Below are 14583 nucleotides of genomic sequence, written 5' to 3'. Positions count from 1 at the left end.
TAAGCCCTTTGCACACAGGACAGTTGCGTTTTTTTTCTTCGTTTGCTGCATGAATAAAACGCATTGGATTTGTGTGCAATGCTGTGCGGAATCGGCGCTGCGGATCCCAAAAGGAGTCATAAAAGGAGTGATGAGTTTTTTACCGCATGCGACAAGATGCACGAATCGAACTGGGTTCGATCGAGAAAAAGACGCACGGCCGCAGCCACTCGTCGCACGGCCAATTCGGATCCGGTGTGCATGAGGTCGTAGAGAATCATTGTTTTCTTTTTAAAAAGTGAAATTGTCCGTTTTATCCGTACGGATAAACGCGCCTGTGTGCAAAGGGCTTAAGTTGATCATAAAAACAACATATTATATAAAGAAAGAAAACAAACATTGTAATTGGGCCGTGCCATACTGTGTGCATGTGTTATAATGCACGACAGCTGATGTTTACGTTATCGTAAGTTGGCTACCGCAGCACCCAATTCTGAATCGAGGTCTGAACGCTAATCCTTTACATCAATTATGTTTTTATCAGCTAAAGTATACAACTTAACTCATTAAGAGCCCCTGAAATTAACGGATTAAAATGTCCACGATGCCTCCCTCAGGCTGCATTCACTCCCGTTGTCTTATTTTGAAGGCCAGAAGTCCACAGCGTAAACACTTCCGGTCTGACGTCATCGCGTCCTTCACCGGAATCGATCATTGTTTACGTGGTGTCATGGCGGATCGGATCGATGCTTTTCAACATGTGTTTTATAAGCGAGCATCTATTGCCATCTTCGCTTCTAAAGTGTTGTTTTGAGATAATGGACATTAAAGATGAGATCCCCCGTCTGCCTCAATGTTATGGGATTACTATTTTGTGCTCGTGGATCCGTGATGATGATAAATCAGCGACGGAGATCGGCTCGGAACCTTCCGCCATTGTACCCGGTAGGATAACCGTCGTTACAGTAATATATTACTTTTCGCGAGATATCTCGGGAATGGCACTCGAGATACTCGAGTACATTTCGCGAGATATCTCGGGAATGGCACTAAATCGGTTAAGAGAGATGGAGAGAGGGAGAGATATTGCCCATGTTGTTAAAATGCATGTGTGCCGTCTCTTATTAAAAACTGTAGCCTACTAATTCATTAGCCATTAAAAATCGATTGGTGTGTGTTGCTGTCCGTAGTTCTATACACTGTGATTGTAGGGCAGTTTTCCTCAAAGTGGGTCCCTGGTCATTGAGGGTGCAATATACTGTATAATATAGCATCAATTAGTTTACCCACTTTAAACCTAAATGCAATAGCCAATCTATGATGCAACACATTGTTTGAGCTTGTAGATCTGCTATTTTATAAATGTTGTGGATTTTTTTTTATATTTTGGAAATATTTTAACCCATTTAGTGCTCCAGAAATGAACGGGTTAAAATGTCCAGCGTGCCTCCCGCAGGCTCCCATAAGCGGCCAGTCTCTTATTTTGAAGGCTAGAAGTGGATTGCGTAAACACTTCCGGTTTGACGTCATGACGTCATTCACCGGAAGCAATCGTTATCAACATGCGGTTGTGTAATGGCGGATCATTGCTTTTCAACATGTGTTTTATTAGCGAGAATCTAATGCCATCCTTGGCTTTAAAAGTGTTGTTTGGAGAAAATGGACATTAAAGATGCGATTCCCCGTCGGCCTCCATGTTATGGGTTTACTATTTTGTGCACATGGATCCGTGATGATGTTGAATCGGCGAGGCCGATCGTGCCAGGACCTTCCGCCAGGCTACAGGGTAGGAGAACCGACGTTACTCCATATACAGTACTTTTCGCGAGTATACTCGGGATCGGCACTCTAAATACTCGAGTATTTTTCACGAGTATTCTCGGGATCGGCTACAAATGAGTTAACCTGCGTGTGCACGCCGTTCAAAGCTTTCAAACTAAAAAATCCACTTGGAAATCCGTTCATGCAGTTATGTTTTACATAAGAAGTAAACTGGAAGTGATAGCAAAAATCGAGTTGTTCCGGGGTAGAACATGCTGCGAACCGGAAATGCATTTTTAATAATAAAGCAAACCACTGCGGCTGGCTTCACCAGCGGCTGAAACTAGGGCTCTGGCAGGGAATATTAACACCACAAATCTTGTTCAGGAGTCTCTGACTCCCTGGCACTAGATATTTTCTGATGGGGATGTCCGCGGCCAAATGCATATTCATTTGGGCGTTCTTGTTCTGTTTGTATCAAAAGCGCTTTGCACTACAGCAAGGGTCTTCAACAGGGGGTCCGGGACCCCTAAGGGGTCCTCAGAGTTACTACTGTGGGTCCTCCAAATCGTTGAGCGCTAGAAACCTTTTTTCTCCTTTTTTATATTAACCACTTGAACCCTAGCATCCATATTCTGAGAACTTTAGCCAAACATAGCAGATCTACAAGCTCACAACGCCTCGCAGCAGATCGTCTATTTTTGGCAGAGAGCTTTGGTGTAGAGGGGAAAAAGAGCAGACAAAGTACAGAGTGAAAGGTCAAGTTTATTAAGTATTGATGCGGCAACTGCCTGTTTGCAGCATACCGGTCTGCACCCTGTAGGTTGGAGCTCAGATGAGCTGAATGGCTCCCGTGTTTATAAAAGCACCCTTTGAGCCGGAAATGAAATGCAAATGATCCTCCACACTGGTCATTTGAATAAAACGTCAAGCCAATTATTTTACAATGTCAGCGATGGTAATCTATAATGTACACTATACCAGTGGACAGAAGGGAGAGGAGACCAAAGAAGTGAGGTGAAGAGAAAGATAAGAGAGAGGCAGCTGGAATAAAGGGATGCAGAGAGGAGCGGAGTGGAGAATGGAGTGGCAGAAGAGGGTGGTCTGGGTCGGGAGAGTTTTTTCTTTCAGTCCGAGTGTATCAAAAAGGCAACTGGGTTAAGGCAGCGGAAGCTTGTGATTGGCTGCGCAGAGGTGCCGAAGGTTGGGGGGACGGAGCCGAGGTACACCTAAACCTAACCTTAACCCTAACCCTAACCTCAGGAAAACTAACGCTGGTGAATGCTAACTTGGTGAAATGCTAACATGCCGGTGCTGGTGAATGCTAACCTGGTCGGACCAACGGGAGGTCGTCTCCACCTTAACAAAGGTGCTTTTTTGATACACTCGGACTGAAAGACCTGAAAAAAAAAAACACTTTCCCGGTCTGGGTCGCAGCATTCATCAACAACCTGCCTGCTGACAAACACATGAGAGCGGCGGCGGCTGCAGCCGGCGCACCGCTCAGCTAAATTGGCTCCTTTAAAATAGAAGGGCAGAGAGAGAAGTGACTTATTGTCACCTCGAAAACGGGGGCCGGTATTACGATGCAGAAACTCTGGGCTGTTCTTTCATTGACACGCTCTGACAGATAGGCTACCCAGATTGATTGAATTTATTCCATCTTCCACTGAGTTATTAGGGCCAAAGGTGGTGAGTTATAAGGGCCAACGGTGGAGGGGCAGATAAAAAATAGCAGATATACAAGCTCACAGCGTGGCACCGAGTTCTTTGTGAGCTTGTATCTGTTATTTTTCAATAGGTAAAGCACAAAATAATGCGTTCCCAGTCTAAATGGGTTAAACTCCCGCCCCCTATGAAGAACATTCCAGGATTTGGTGCGACACCCCTGTGTCTGACATCTGATGAAGAAATGTGGTATATACTGAATGACATAACTAAGCAACTATTTGGGCGGTTTTTCTATCAAAGTATATATTGTGTGCTGAGATGATTTATGGGGTGACTGAAGCAATTCAAGTTCAGTGTCATCATGTTCAATGTCAAGGTCATTTTGGAGCCAACATTTTTAACAAAATTGGCATATCTTGTCCTTGACTTTTATGTTGACCCTGCCCTTAAGATGTTCTGTTTTGTAGCAAATCTTCAATAAATGAGCTAAATTGTTTATTTTTCAATTATCAAAATAATTACAAATATTCCAAGAATATTACATTTAACATGGTACATGATACTCAATATCTTCCTCATCAGAACTGTCCTATTCAACTGTAGGCAGTGAATCTTACTCAGGCACTTGGTCTGTACAGTTCTGGAGTTTACAGAGGTCTGTACATCCCAACCCGTTGCTGAGACAACTGCGGTGAGGCTTTGCACATCCATTGATGCTGTTAACCGTCCACTCTCCATGGGATCAGGTGTAGATCGGTGAGGCTACAGAGAGCATCTCCATATTCTAGTCTGGTGATTGGCACTGAGGGCACTGCGAGGCATTGTGAGCTTGTAGATCGTCTGTTTTCGGCAAGAGGTTTGGTGTATAGGGGGAAAAGAGCAGACTAAGGGCACGTTCTCACCCAAAGTCCGCTTAAAAGGTCCGGATCAGAGACCAAATGTTTACATTGTTGCATTTTGAATTTGGTCCGGTTAGCGTTCACATGGGACTTATGTTAAAAGAACCAAATATGTAAACAAAATGACACGTGGACGTGGTCATACAGGCTGCTGTTGATCTATTGACAGAATAGGCTATTCCTATGGAAAATTACTTCACTGCCTATTCATTTTGTGTTATTAATCACAGCCGCTTCCTATATCTTTTTTTTTAAGAAGCGAAACTCACACATTTCAGGCAGTAATTAGCGCTGGATGGATGGAGGAATCTCTCTCTTTCTCTCTCTCTCAAAAAATATAGCCTAATATAAAGCCTTCTTCTTGATTCATTTAACAATAAATAGCGCAAGAACGCGTGGCCAAATAAAAACATAATAGGCTAAGCGTCACCGTTTCCACATCAAATAATCTCACTCTTTGGGCACAGCACACGATGACTGGAGTAGGCTATGGACATCTTACTGCCGTCCCAACATCAATGTGAAAAGTTTGACTCATGAACGCCTGTCCTCAGGGTAACAGTGAGAGAGCGAAAAGAGAGCGAAAATCCTAACGCCTCGAAAGAAAAGCCAAGTTTGACATTTCCTTGTTGGATGGAAGTTATGCGCACAAGATGGTGCACACAAGATGGTGACCTTACTTTTATTTGTGACAGTATTTGCGTCAAAACAAACAATGATCACCATGTTCGGAGAGCGACCCCTGGAGTCACCGCACACGATGGGTCACCAGTTTCCATGTAGCTTACAAGCCACCCGAGTGACGGCTCACAGGGAGAGGAGATGATACATTAACGTGTAGCCTACTGCAGCTAATGAAGAAATATCAGCGGTTGGGTCATATCAATAGTGTTTCCCGTAAGAAATTCATGCTTTTAGAACTAATTATTAATCCAGCTTCACAACTGCAAAACATAAAGATTGATGAGTGTAGGCTAAGCTGTAGCTGACGTTAGAATTGCTGGTTCACGAGTAGATTGTTTATAATTTTTTTCCATATTGTTTTTCAATGAACAACATTGTAGGCTGATCAGACCTACGTTTGGTCCTCTATAAAGTCCGGCTCCGTTCACACCAGCAGAGGACCGGACCATGGTCCTTTTGGAAGCGGACCGAGTCCTGCCTTTTCAAGAGGACCATGGTCCGGACCAAACAAAGGGACCATGGTCCCTTTGCACGTTCACACCAGCGGACCAAAGGAGAAAGAGGACCATGGTCCCTTTTAAGCGGACCAAAAAACCCTGGTGTGAACGCCCCCTAAGTACAGAGTGAAAGGTCAAGTTTATTATGTATTGACGGTTCAAGTGGTAAAATATCTGAAAACACAAATTGACATGAATCCATATTACACTGATGATTGTGCTGTCAAACGATGAAACTATATGGAATCTGGGGGTCCATGCTTCATCTCTCTCTCAGCTAAGGGGTCCTTGGCCTGAAAACGTTGAAGACCCCTGATCTATAACTTTGTGTCTTTTTTGTTTCCAGTGTCTTGCTGTGTGGGAGACCTTCCTCCTGTCCCAGAGGACCGAGACCAGCGAGGACGTTGACAGAGATGACGAATCCTAACGTCTGGACCACGCCTTCATTCCTCCACTACACACACGCCTTGCTTCAAAATGACCCCTGTTGCTGTACCCCACAACTCTAAATAATAACTTACACCCACACGTTCCTGTTAGGGCTGGGAGATATGGACACAAATATAACTACATTTTTTTGACCAAATACTGTATATACCTCGATCAACATTCAAAAAGAAAAGTGAACATAGCAGATCGCAAGTGTGCTTGTATGTTATTTTTAGCTGATTTTGACACGTTTTGAAAGTATAACATTTGGGCTCAAAGTGGTTAAAACCAGGAGAAGACAACACTTGCCTTCTCACAATATTACGATGTCTAGTTTCATATCATGATATCGTTATTTAGAAATTGCTGAGCCCTAGTTCCCACGCACGTGCATTAGGCGTGCGTGCACACACAAACACACACACACACACACACACACACACACACACACACACACACACACACACACACAGTTACTGACTTGACAGTGCAATGCACAGATCCAGCGCGGAAACACACAGCAGCCAAAGAGTTGTCAGGGTATAATTCCCAGGTTCTTGAAGTTCACACCATTCCAGTGATTATTCCTCGTCATACATCTCACCATCAGCACTAATGACTGACACTAATTAACACCACAGGGAATAGTTTACCCCGACTTTTTCTTTTTGGATTACTCGGCCCATGCAGACTTGAATTCATGGATATTTTTTAGTTTTTGCTACAAAAACAGACCTGCATGTTGGCGAAACAATCGTGCGTCACAATGACAAGGTGATGGTCTTGGCATGGCGGGACAAACGAATAGTGAAAATGGTTTCAACATTCCACCAGAGCGAGATGGAATGTGTTCAGGAAAATAGGAAAGGCCACACCGATAAAGTTACACTACATAAACCAACTTGCGTTGTTGCATACAATAATTCAATGAATGGAGTTGATAGAATGGACTTTTCCAAAGTCAATAATTTGAGGAGACTATTTGTGTCTCCATAGTGAACAAAGGAGGCTCTTTGTGCTCGCTGGTTATCAAATATTTGGCTAAGGAATGTGACGAAAACAAAATAATATATATATATATATATCCATGAATTCAAGTCTGCATGGGCTTAGTAATCGATAGAAAAAAAAGTAATTTTTTGGGTGAACTATCCCTTTAAGGCCAATACCGTATTCCTTCCGGCGGTCGGAAAGGCTTTCCAAACTATTTTGGCACCACCAGAAAAATAAAATCTTAACCACTTAAACCTTTAGTTTAGCAGAGTCCTTCAGGGCTCTATACTAGTGCCTTTTCTGTTTTCACTTGACATTAAATTAAAGAATTAAGGTTTCCCACAGAAAACGGATGCTGGGGTTTAAGTGGATAAACATGTCAGATTGGCTGTTTTTGACAAAATGGCCACCGTGTGAATACAGTCAGTTACTTCGTATAGCCAACAAACTCAAACGGGAATGTCTGAAAGCTTGCATCCTCCTCCTCCTCACAGCATTCGGAGATTGTCTCTTGTTTACGTTTATGATGACTAGCTAATTAAAAAAATTAAATAAGAAAATGTTAATTGCCACACTTTAATAATAATGCCAAATATTTTATATACTGTTATACATTTCTTGCTCATTTGCTTTTATTGATATTGAATGATTAGAAGAATGTTGACAGAAGCATTTGTTTGATGATAATAAAGATACATTTGGTACAGTGAGTTATGTCTATGGGTTGTTGTCGGTGGTGGGAACATCAATACTGTATGTCCGTACGCGGACAAATGTGTCCGTGGAAAAGTTTAGATGTTCTTTACACACCATTATAATGTTCTTATTTTTATTTTTTAAGACCCCATTACTGCATGTCAAGTCTCCAGGTTTTCTTCATAATATGTATGAAACTGATTAACTACGACACTATAGCACATTAGGAGTGCACTAGTACTAGTCGTTCTCAAATGTTTTATTTGCAAGGAGAGTGTACAAATGGTCCCGTATAGGGTCCATTTGGTTTCATTTGTACACTGTGTTGGAGACCTGTAATGGTCGTTTACGGCTAGCTCTTTGCAGTGACGTCAGTTCAGAAAATGGCAACATGACTGGTGTCTTGCGCGTGTGCATGGATTTATGTTTAAAAGTAACTTTTATTCCCCCCCCCCCCCCCCCCCCCTGGGTTAGGTATGGCAGCTGCATACCCCTGCCATACCCAATTGACACCCCTGGCTCTTTGTGTGTTTTTACCCATTTTGCATGTACTGTACGTGTCAAAAATGTAACTTGTACAATAATGACCGCCACAAGCCAGCATGGCAGAAACCTTGTATCTCAAAGTAAATTTTTATTTTATTTTAATTAAAGCCCTACTTAATCATACAAGAGTGTCGCACAAAAGTAGCAATGCGAGGCGTTGTGTGCCTGTCGGCTATTTTCACAATTTTAAGTCATTATTATTATTTCTTTTAATAATAATAAAAACAGTAAAAAAAGGGAACGGTTTTGAAACCCGACAGACGACGATATACTGTAGAGTATGTGTTGAGGCTGTTTGGCAAGTGGGGCCTTCACAAGTATAGTGAAACAAGTACACACACATAAACGCACTCACGCACAAACACAAAGCATGGAGGGGTAAACCAGTGCAATCCTGGCGAGAGCTCCATCTAGGCTACTGGAATATTCATTTCCTTATGGCCAACAAAAGCCAGCCATGCTCTGTAGTGTAGCCACTAAGGATTCTTCCTCTTCCAATTAGATTCTCTTTCTCTTTTTTCCCCCTTCATCATAGTAAATTAAGAATCCCCCGTGACCAGCCTGAGGACACATGGCATTAGTGGGGAAAGAAGCGCAGCAAGGAAAAAGGCACAGGCTGCTAGGATGGAAATGAGGAGGGGATGTGTGTGTGTGTGTGCCTGCGTGTGTGCGTGCTTGTAGTATTATAGCTACTGTACTTGTGAGTGCCAAATGTTCCCATAACCATTTTCCTGTTCCTCAAAAGACTTTCTTAACATTATTTTATTATGGTTTAAAAAAAGTATTTATTTTTATGCTTGATGTCACGCACACAAAACGCACACAAAAAAATAATAATACTGTGACGCACTGTGAGCTTGTTGATTGGCTATTCTTAGGCTCCAATTAGTGTTGATTTCGTATTTTTTGTAATTTCTTTCAGTGACGAAAACCAAATAAAAACAAAATAAAACCTAAGCTATGATGACTAAAACTGAGACTAAATATATTGACAATTCGCAGACAAATAAAAACTAGACTAAAATGTGAGGGAGGGACTATACTCGTTCCCAGCCTTACTCATCTGCGAAGAGAAAAGTCTGGCCACAACATGAAGCAGAGAGTATCTATACACGCGCTGGATCGATCCCAGTGTGTGTATTTCCCCCGGAAAAGATCTATTTCGAATCACAACACTTGTTTCATTCAAGGGGAATGTAAACAGATATGTAAAGCTTCAACATAATTTCCTTGGTTGGTACTTCTGCCAAATAAAAACACTCAACCGGATATAGCTCAGCATGGGGAAGCACTAGTGGAGACTAGTAGAACTAAAAGACAAGTTATTTTATGTTTGGTTGCGCTCGGATGTGTGTGTGTGTGTGTGTGTGTGCGTGCGTGCGTGCGTGCGTGCGTGCGTGTGTGCGTGTGTGTGTGTGCGTGCGTGTGTGTTTGTGTGTGTGTGTGTGTGTGTGTGCGTGCATGTGAGAGAGAGAGAGAGAGATTAGCCAAGAAGATCACAGCGATTAATGGACACCAACCTCAGTGAAGATGCATTATTTATTCAGCCATAGCTGCTGCCCACCGAGGTGACACAGTGGGACAGCCGCATGCTAACAACGTTGAAATGCCCCCCACATCGTTCCGCATTAGGGGGCTTATATACTGTACAATGCCAGCGCTTCATTCAAGGACCTCGGTTTAATATTCAATGTGATTATAAGCCAAGTAGGGTAACCTACTTTGGGGGGTTAAACATAGCTGCTGCTACAGTATATACGCATGAATGCATGCATAAACACTGTCACACACACATAATAACGCACACGGTTTACACTATATCCCACACCTTTCCCAGAGTGAGCTCAAATCCCCCTACTAGGATGATATAAAAACGTATTTTCTGTATCATCCCTGAGCTGGATAATGTGCGGATTATACGGAAAGGTTTGAATGCTGTTGTCATTTAATTGACACTGACATGATCCAACCCAATTTTCACAGAGGTATATATAATCTGTATAATAATAATATATATAATCTCTACAGATATATAATCTGTAGAGAACTTTTTTTGTTTTTGCAATGGCAGCGATTGTCTGGTTTCCAGGTACAGCAAGTGTGCGTGCATGCGTGCGTGCTTGTGTGTGCGCGCGCATGTGCGTTTGTGCGTGAGAGAAAGATAAAGAGAATGATAGAGAGATGCAGTAAATTTCCAACATGACCGGGCCTCTGTAACCCCTCCACATCCATGGCTTAGCCTGCAGCTGTGGATCCTGTACTGTATAATGATGCTTGTTATTCATAAGCCAATCACGGAGACATTTTAATAACCCATGTCCTACTTCAAAACACCTTTGTTGTCTGCTGTCTCTGTAGAGAGTGAGACCCAATATGGTCGCTATTGGGCAGAATGCTCTCATCCCCATAAATACTCGTTTGATTTGTTTGTTTTTTGGTAAAGCCCTACTTGATCAAACTACAGCGCCACACAAAAGCATATAAAGTAGCAGATCCACAAGCTAAAAAAAAACACATCGAGAAGCGACACATTTCAAACTTTTTTTGTTTTAAGTAACAGTTTTGGACAGTTTCCACCCAACAGACGATTATGATAAAGACATTATCTTGGGTCTTGCAAAACATCATTGTCTGCCTGAGTTAACAAAGAAATGCTACAAGGAAATAAATAAATGAATAAACCTAGTATGAACCCCAGTGTCCCAATGCTAGTGGCGTCATACCCTTTTTGGTGAGGGTAAAGGCCTGTCCAGTGTCCATACTCTCTCCGAAACCAAAACCAGTCGGAAAGTCGGAACTCTTCGACGAAAAGTTTGGTTTCGGAGAGAGTATGGACTGGCTGTGTTACGTTATTTCCTGTGGTACTTTCTTACCTGCTGACGACACTACCGTTACTTCTCACGTTAATCTTATTGCATTGTTGTGCTTTAAACACACACTATCACTGCTAACTATTATCCTATATCTATACTTTGTGGTGACTTTTCGCTACTCAGGCTGATTGTCTAGCTAAGCGACTAACTTCACTGTCACTCACCATCGGTCTCCGTTGATTCAGTACCAGCTGCTCAAAGGTTTTCATGACCTGTGATGTCAGAGTAATAATGGCCTGTAGCCATTTGAGGACCGAGGAACGACTTTTCTTTGGCACCGGGTCCGGGACAATGCAGAGTGGCCTGTAGTCATTTAGGATGGATGGATGGATGGATGGATGGACGGACGGACGGACGGACGGACGGACGGACGGACGGACGACTTCTTTTGGCACTGGGACAATGCAGGAAGATTTCAACTGTTGCAGCACCCAAAAAGGCATTCAAAAAGGTCAGAAAAATTAACAGAACACACAAAATAGTGTAAAGATGTTTTATTTTATTTTATGTCTTTCTATTTTTGAAGATCTCTTTCCTTTTTTCTTTTTCAAGGACATTGTCTCAGCGATTTCAGTAATTTTATTAAAACGTTCTTCTTTTTACTTATGGTGACCATGTAAGTCATTGTTATGTTGCAGTCGTTGTTGTGGTCCTGCTCAGTATGTGTCCAATCATCTTCCATCTTCGTAACTTCACATCCCTTTTTGTTAGTTTTAGTTAATGGTAACCCTGCAAATAATAAATCAATGTGCGTTGGATGGTGCTGTGAGGGCCACAGCTGTGTGCACTGCACTGCACCCCCTGTGCAGTGAACAGATGTCAGGAAAAAGATTCAAATTAGAATGTCAAAGCACTTTATTCCCATTGAGTGACACACGCTGAACATCAGGGCTTTGCGTGATGATATAATGTGTGTTATTGACAATTGTCCTCGTCTGTCGCTCCTTTGCTTTCTGTGAGCGTAGCAATCTGTTCTTCTCCATTCATTAGCCAAACAGCTCTCAAAATCGAACTTTTAGCACGCATACGAATGTGAACAAAGCAGATTGTTCGTCATCGTCATCATCAGGAAAAAGTACTCCAATATTGCAATCCTGCAGTAGTTAAGTTAATGTATATTTTTGGTAATAATAATCAAAATCTACAAAGTAACGAGTAACTACAGTTTTCAAATAATTGTAGTGGAGTGAAAAGTACAATATTTGTCTTTGAGATACAGTGGAGTAGAATTAGATAATTTGAAATACTTCAGTAAAGTAAAAATACCCCAAACGTGTACTTAAGTACAGTAGGCCTACTTGAGTACATATACTTACACCACTGGTCGTCATGACATGTTACTGACACTGGTGAGCTATTAATTACTGTAGATGTGTCTTTCAAATGCAAATAGTAAACATGAATCTAGCCACTTCGGTGTTCACAAATGTTCTTGCAGAATCTGATTTGCCCACATTATCGTACACATTCTAAAAGTGTGATTTGTTTGGAATGCCTCTTCACAGTGCAATGAGAGTGAACAGAGAAAAAAGAATGCCATTCCAAACCTATAATGGTTTTACAACGTGTCATTTTAAAGTTGAAAGCCATCGATCGCACAAAGCTTGCCACATAGCGTGTCTACCTAGCTTTTATCTCACTCCTTTCACACACCATCGATCCCAGTCGTTCCAGCTGGCGCAAAGCTCTTTCTTTCTCTCGTCTGTCGAAAAAAGAGAGGCATACTTCAGCTTTGTCAAACATACTGTACTTTCTTAAGGGAAAGTCTGCAAAGAAAGGAGAACAATTGTGGCCCTGGAGAACTGGAGAAGGCATGAACAACGTGATTCTTCAACTCCTCTCAGCCTATTTGTCCAGTTCTCTGTAAGCAGCGTAATTTTTTTTTTTTTTTGTATTTTACAAATTGTTATACTTTTTCAGATTTTTGAAAAAGGATAATACTCAGATTCCCCAGTGGATTCCTCTGGGAAATGAATTCTGTCTTACCATTTATATTACTGCTTGGGCTTGAGCTGAATCCAAAGTCCGTCTCCCGTCTCAGGAGGGATGTACACATTATTTGTACATACTGTATTATAATTTCTGCTGTGTGTTTTCAGCGAACCCATGCAGCTTCTGCAGGAACTGATTTTCTAGTTGTGTCATGATGTCACAAGAGTGCCCTTATGTTGGCACCACACACTGCTCTCAACCCCTACACCCCCACTCGTTCACTTAGATCAGCCAACACAGGGATGCTGACCGAACCCTCGCTAAAAACTCCAGGGCAAAAATCCACTCGTCCGAGACAGTTTGCCCTCTTGGCTCCCAAGTTGTGGAATAAACTCCCTGTCGCACTTAGAACAACGGACTCACTCGCTACCTTTCGCCGTGGACTGAAGACTCACCTTTTCAGACTCCACCTAAACCCTTAGCACTACAGTAAAATCAATGACCATACATGAAGCTAGTTAACATTTGTTTGTTAGGTTTCTTTAGAACTTGATTATATTGTGTTTTTCTCTAGATAGATATCCATTTACATTGTTATATTGCTGTTAATGTACTGACCTATTATCTTGTTTATTATTGCGATGTTGTATCTGCTTATTGTAAGTCGCTTTGGATTAAAAGCGTCTGCTAAATGCCTAAACTGTAAACTAAACTGTAACTTATTGAAATGTGGCTACAATGGCACCCACACTGCAGTTTGATCCTTACAGCCCATGCGCCACTGAAGAATTAGGGCCTAATGCTCTTCTAATAGCACTGTCCCGGGAGGGCCAGAAGTCATCCAATATCATTATGAGGAAATAAATGGTTCACTTCTGCCTCTCTCGCCTCATCTGGATTCTCACCAAGGCCCCGCTGGCCTCCAGAGCCCATGGTCAGTGAGATGGCACAGAGGAATACGGTGGTTATATCGATCTCAATAACCGTCGACCACTGTCCGCATCCAATCTACCCGCTCTCACTTTGTCTTGGTTAATGTTGGTACAGTAGACAGGAAGGGTTCCATGAGAACCTCCCCCCAGTCACAGACAAGTATTGATCCACTATATACTGTAAAGACAACTAAAGACTTCATGAAACCAATGCTTTATTTTATCGTGCCAATCACATACCCGTGCGGGAGAGGGCTGGTTCTGGAGAACTGCTCATGCGATCGACGTCAACACTCTACTCTTGGGTCCACAGAAATACACCCAGTGTGAAATCGATCAGAAGAAAGGACATACAAACAGAACATACAAACAGACATAAATGTATGGATAGCTGTATGATCTGTCAACTAGGAAACGTAACTATCTCTTCCAGTACACCACAGAGAGACAGGAAAGACCCAGAGTCCACCCCAAGTTCAGTCTGCATCAGTGGCTCTCAATCAGCGTGTCAAGGAAACAGTGAGACAAGTAAAGGAGTACCTTGGGATCATTATTAATTTCTATTTACTGTATCAGTTCTTTGTCCCCATTATGACCACTGACATTCTCTAAAGTGAAATGTAAAACATCTTTTACGTTTCACTTCGTCTTTAAGGCCTTAGGGGAGGAGACATTGCTATTGGGCCTTACA

The 14583-nt window shown here is 42.2% G+C and overlaps 1 protein-coding gene across 1 annotated transcript in view; it reads left to right on the top strand.

Annotated features, from left to right (window-relative positions):
• snx7 (sorting nexin 7) overlaps positions 1-7597 on the top strand; it is a 70278-nt gene extending 62681 nt beyond the window's left edge. The window contains exon 9 of the mRNA XM_080752044.1: positions 5838-7597. Within this exon, the coding sequence (XP_080608170.1) occupies positions 5838-5918 (81 nt within the window). The 3' untranslated portion in view covers positions 5919-7597. The remainder of the gene's footprint in view (positions 1-5837) is intronic.
• Positions 7598-14583: the final 6986 nt, after the last annotated feature.

This window comes from Nannobrachium achirus (genome assembly GCF_963921795.1).
Source record: "Nannobrachium achirus genome assembly, chromosome: 21".
In the NCBI taxonomy this organism is placed as follows: Eukaryota; Metazoa; Chordata; class Actinopteri; order Myctophiformes; family Myctophidae; genus Nannobrachium; species Nannobrachium achirus.
This window is presented reverse-complemented; position numbering and strand designations above follow the sequence as displayed.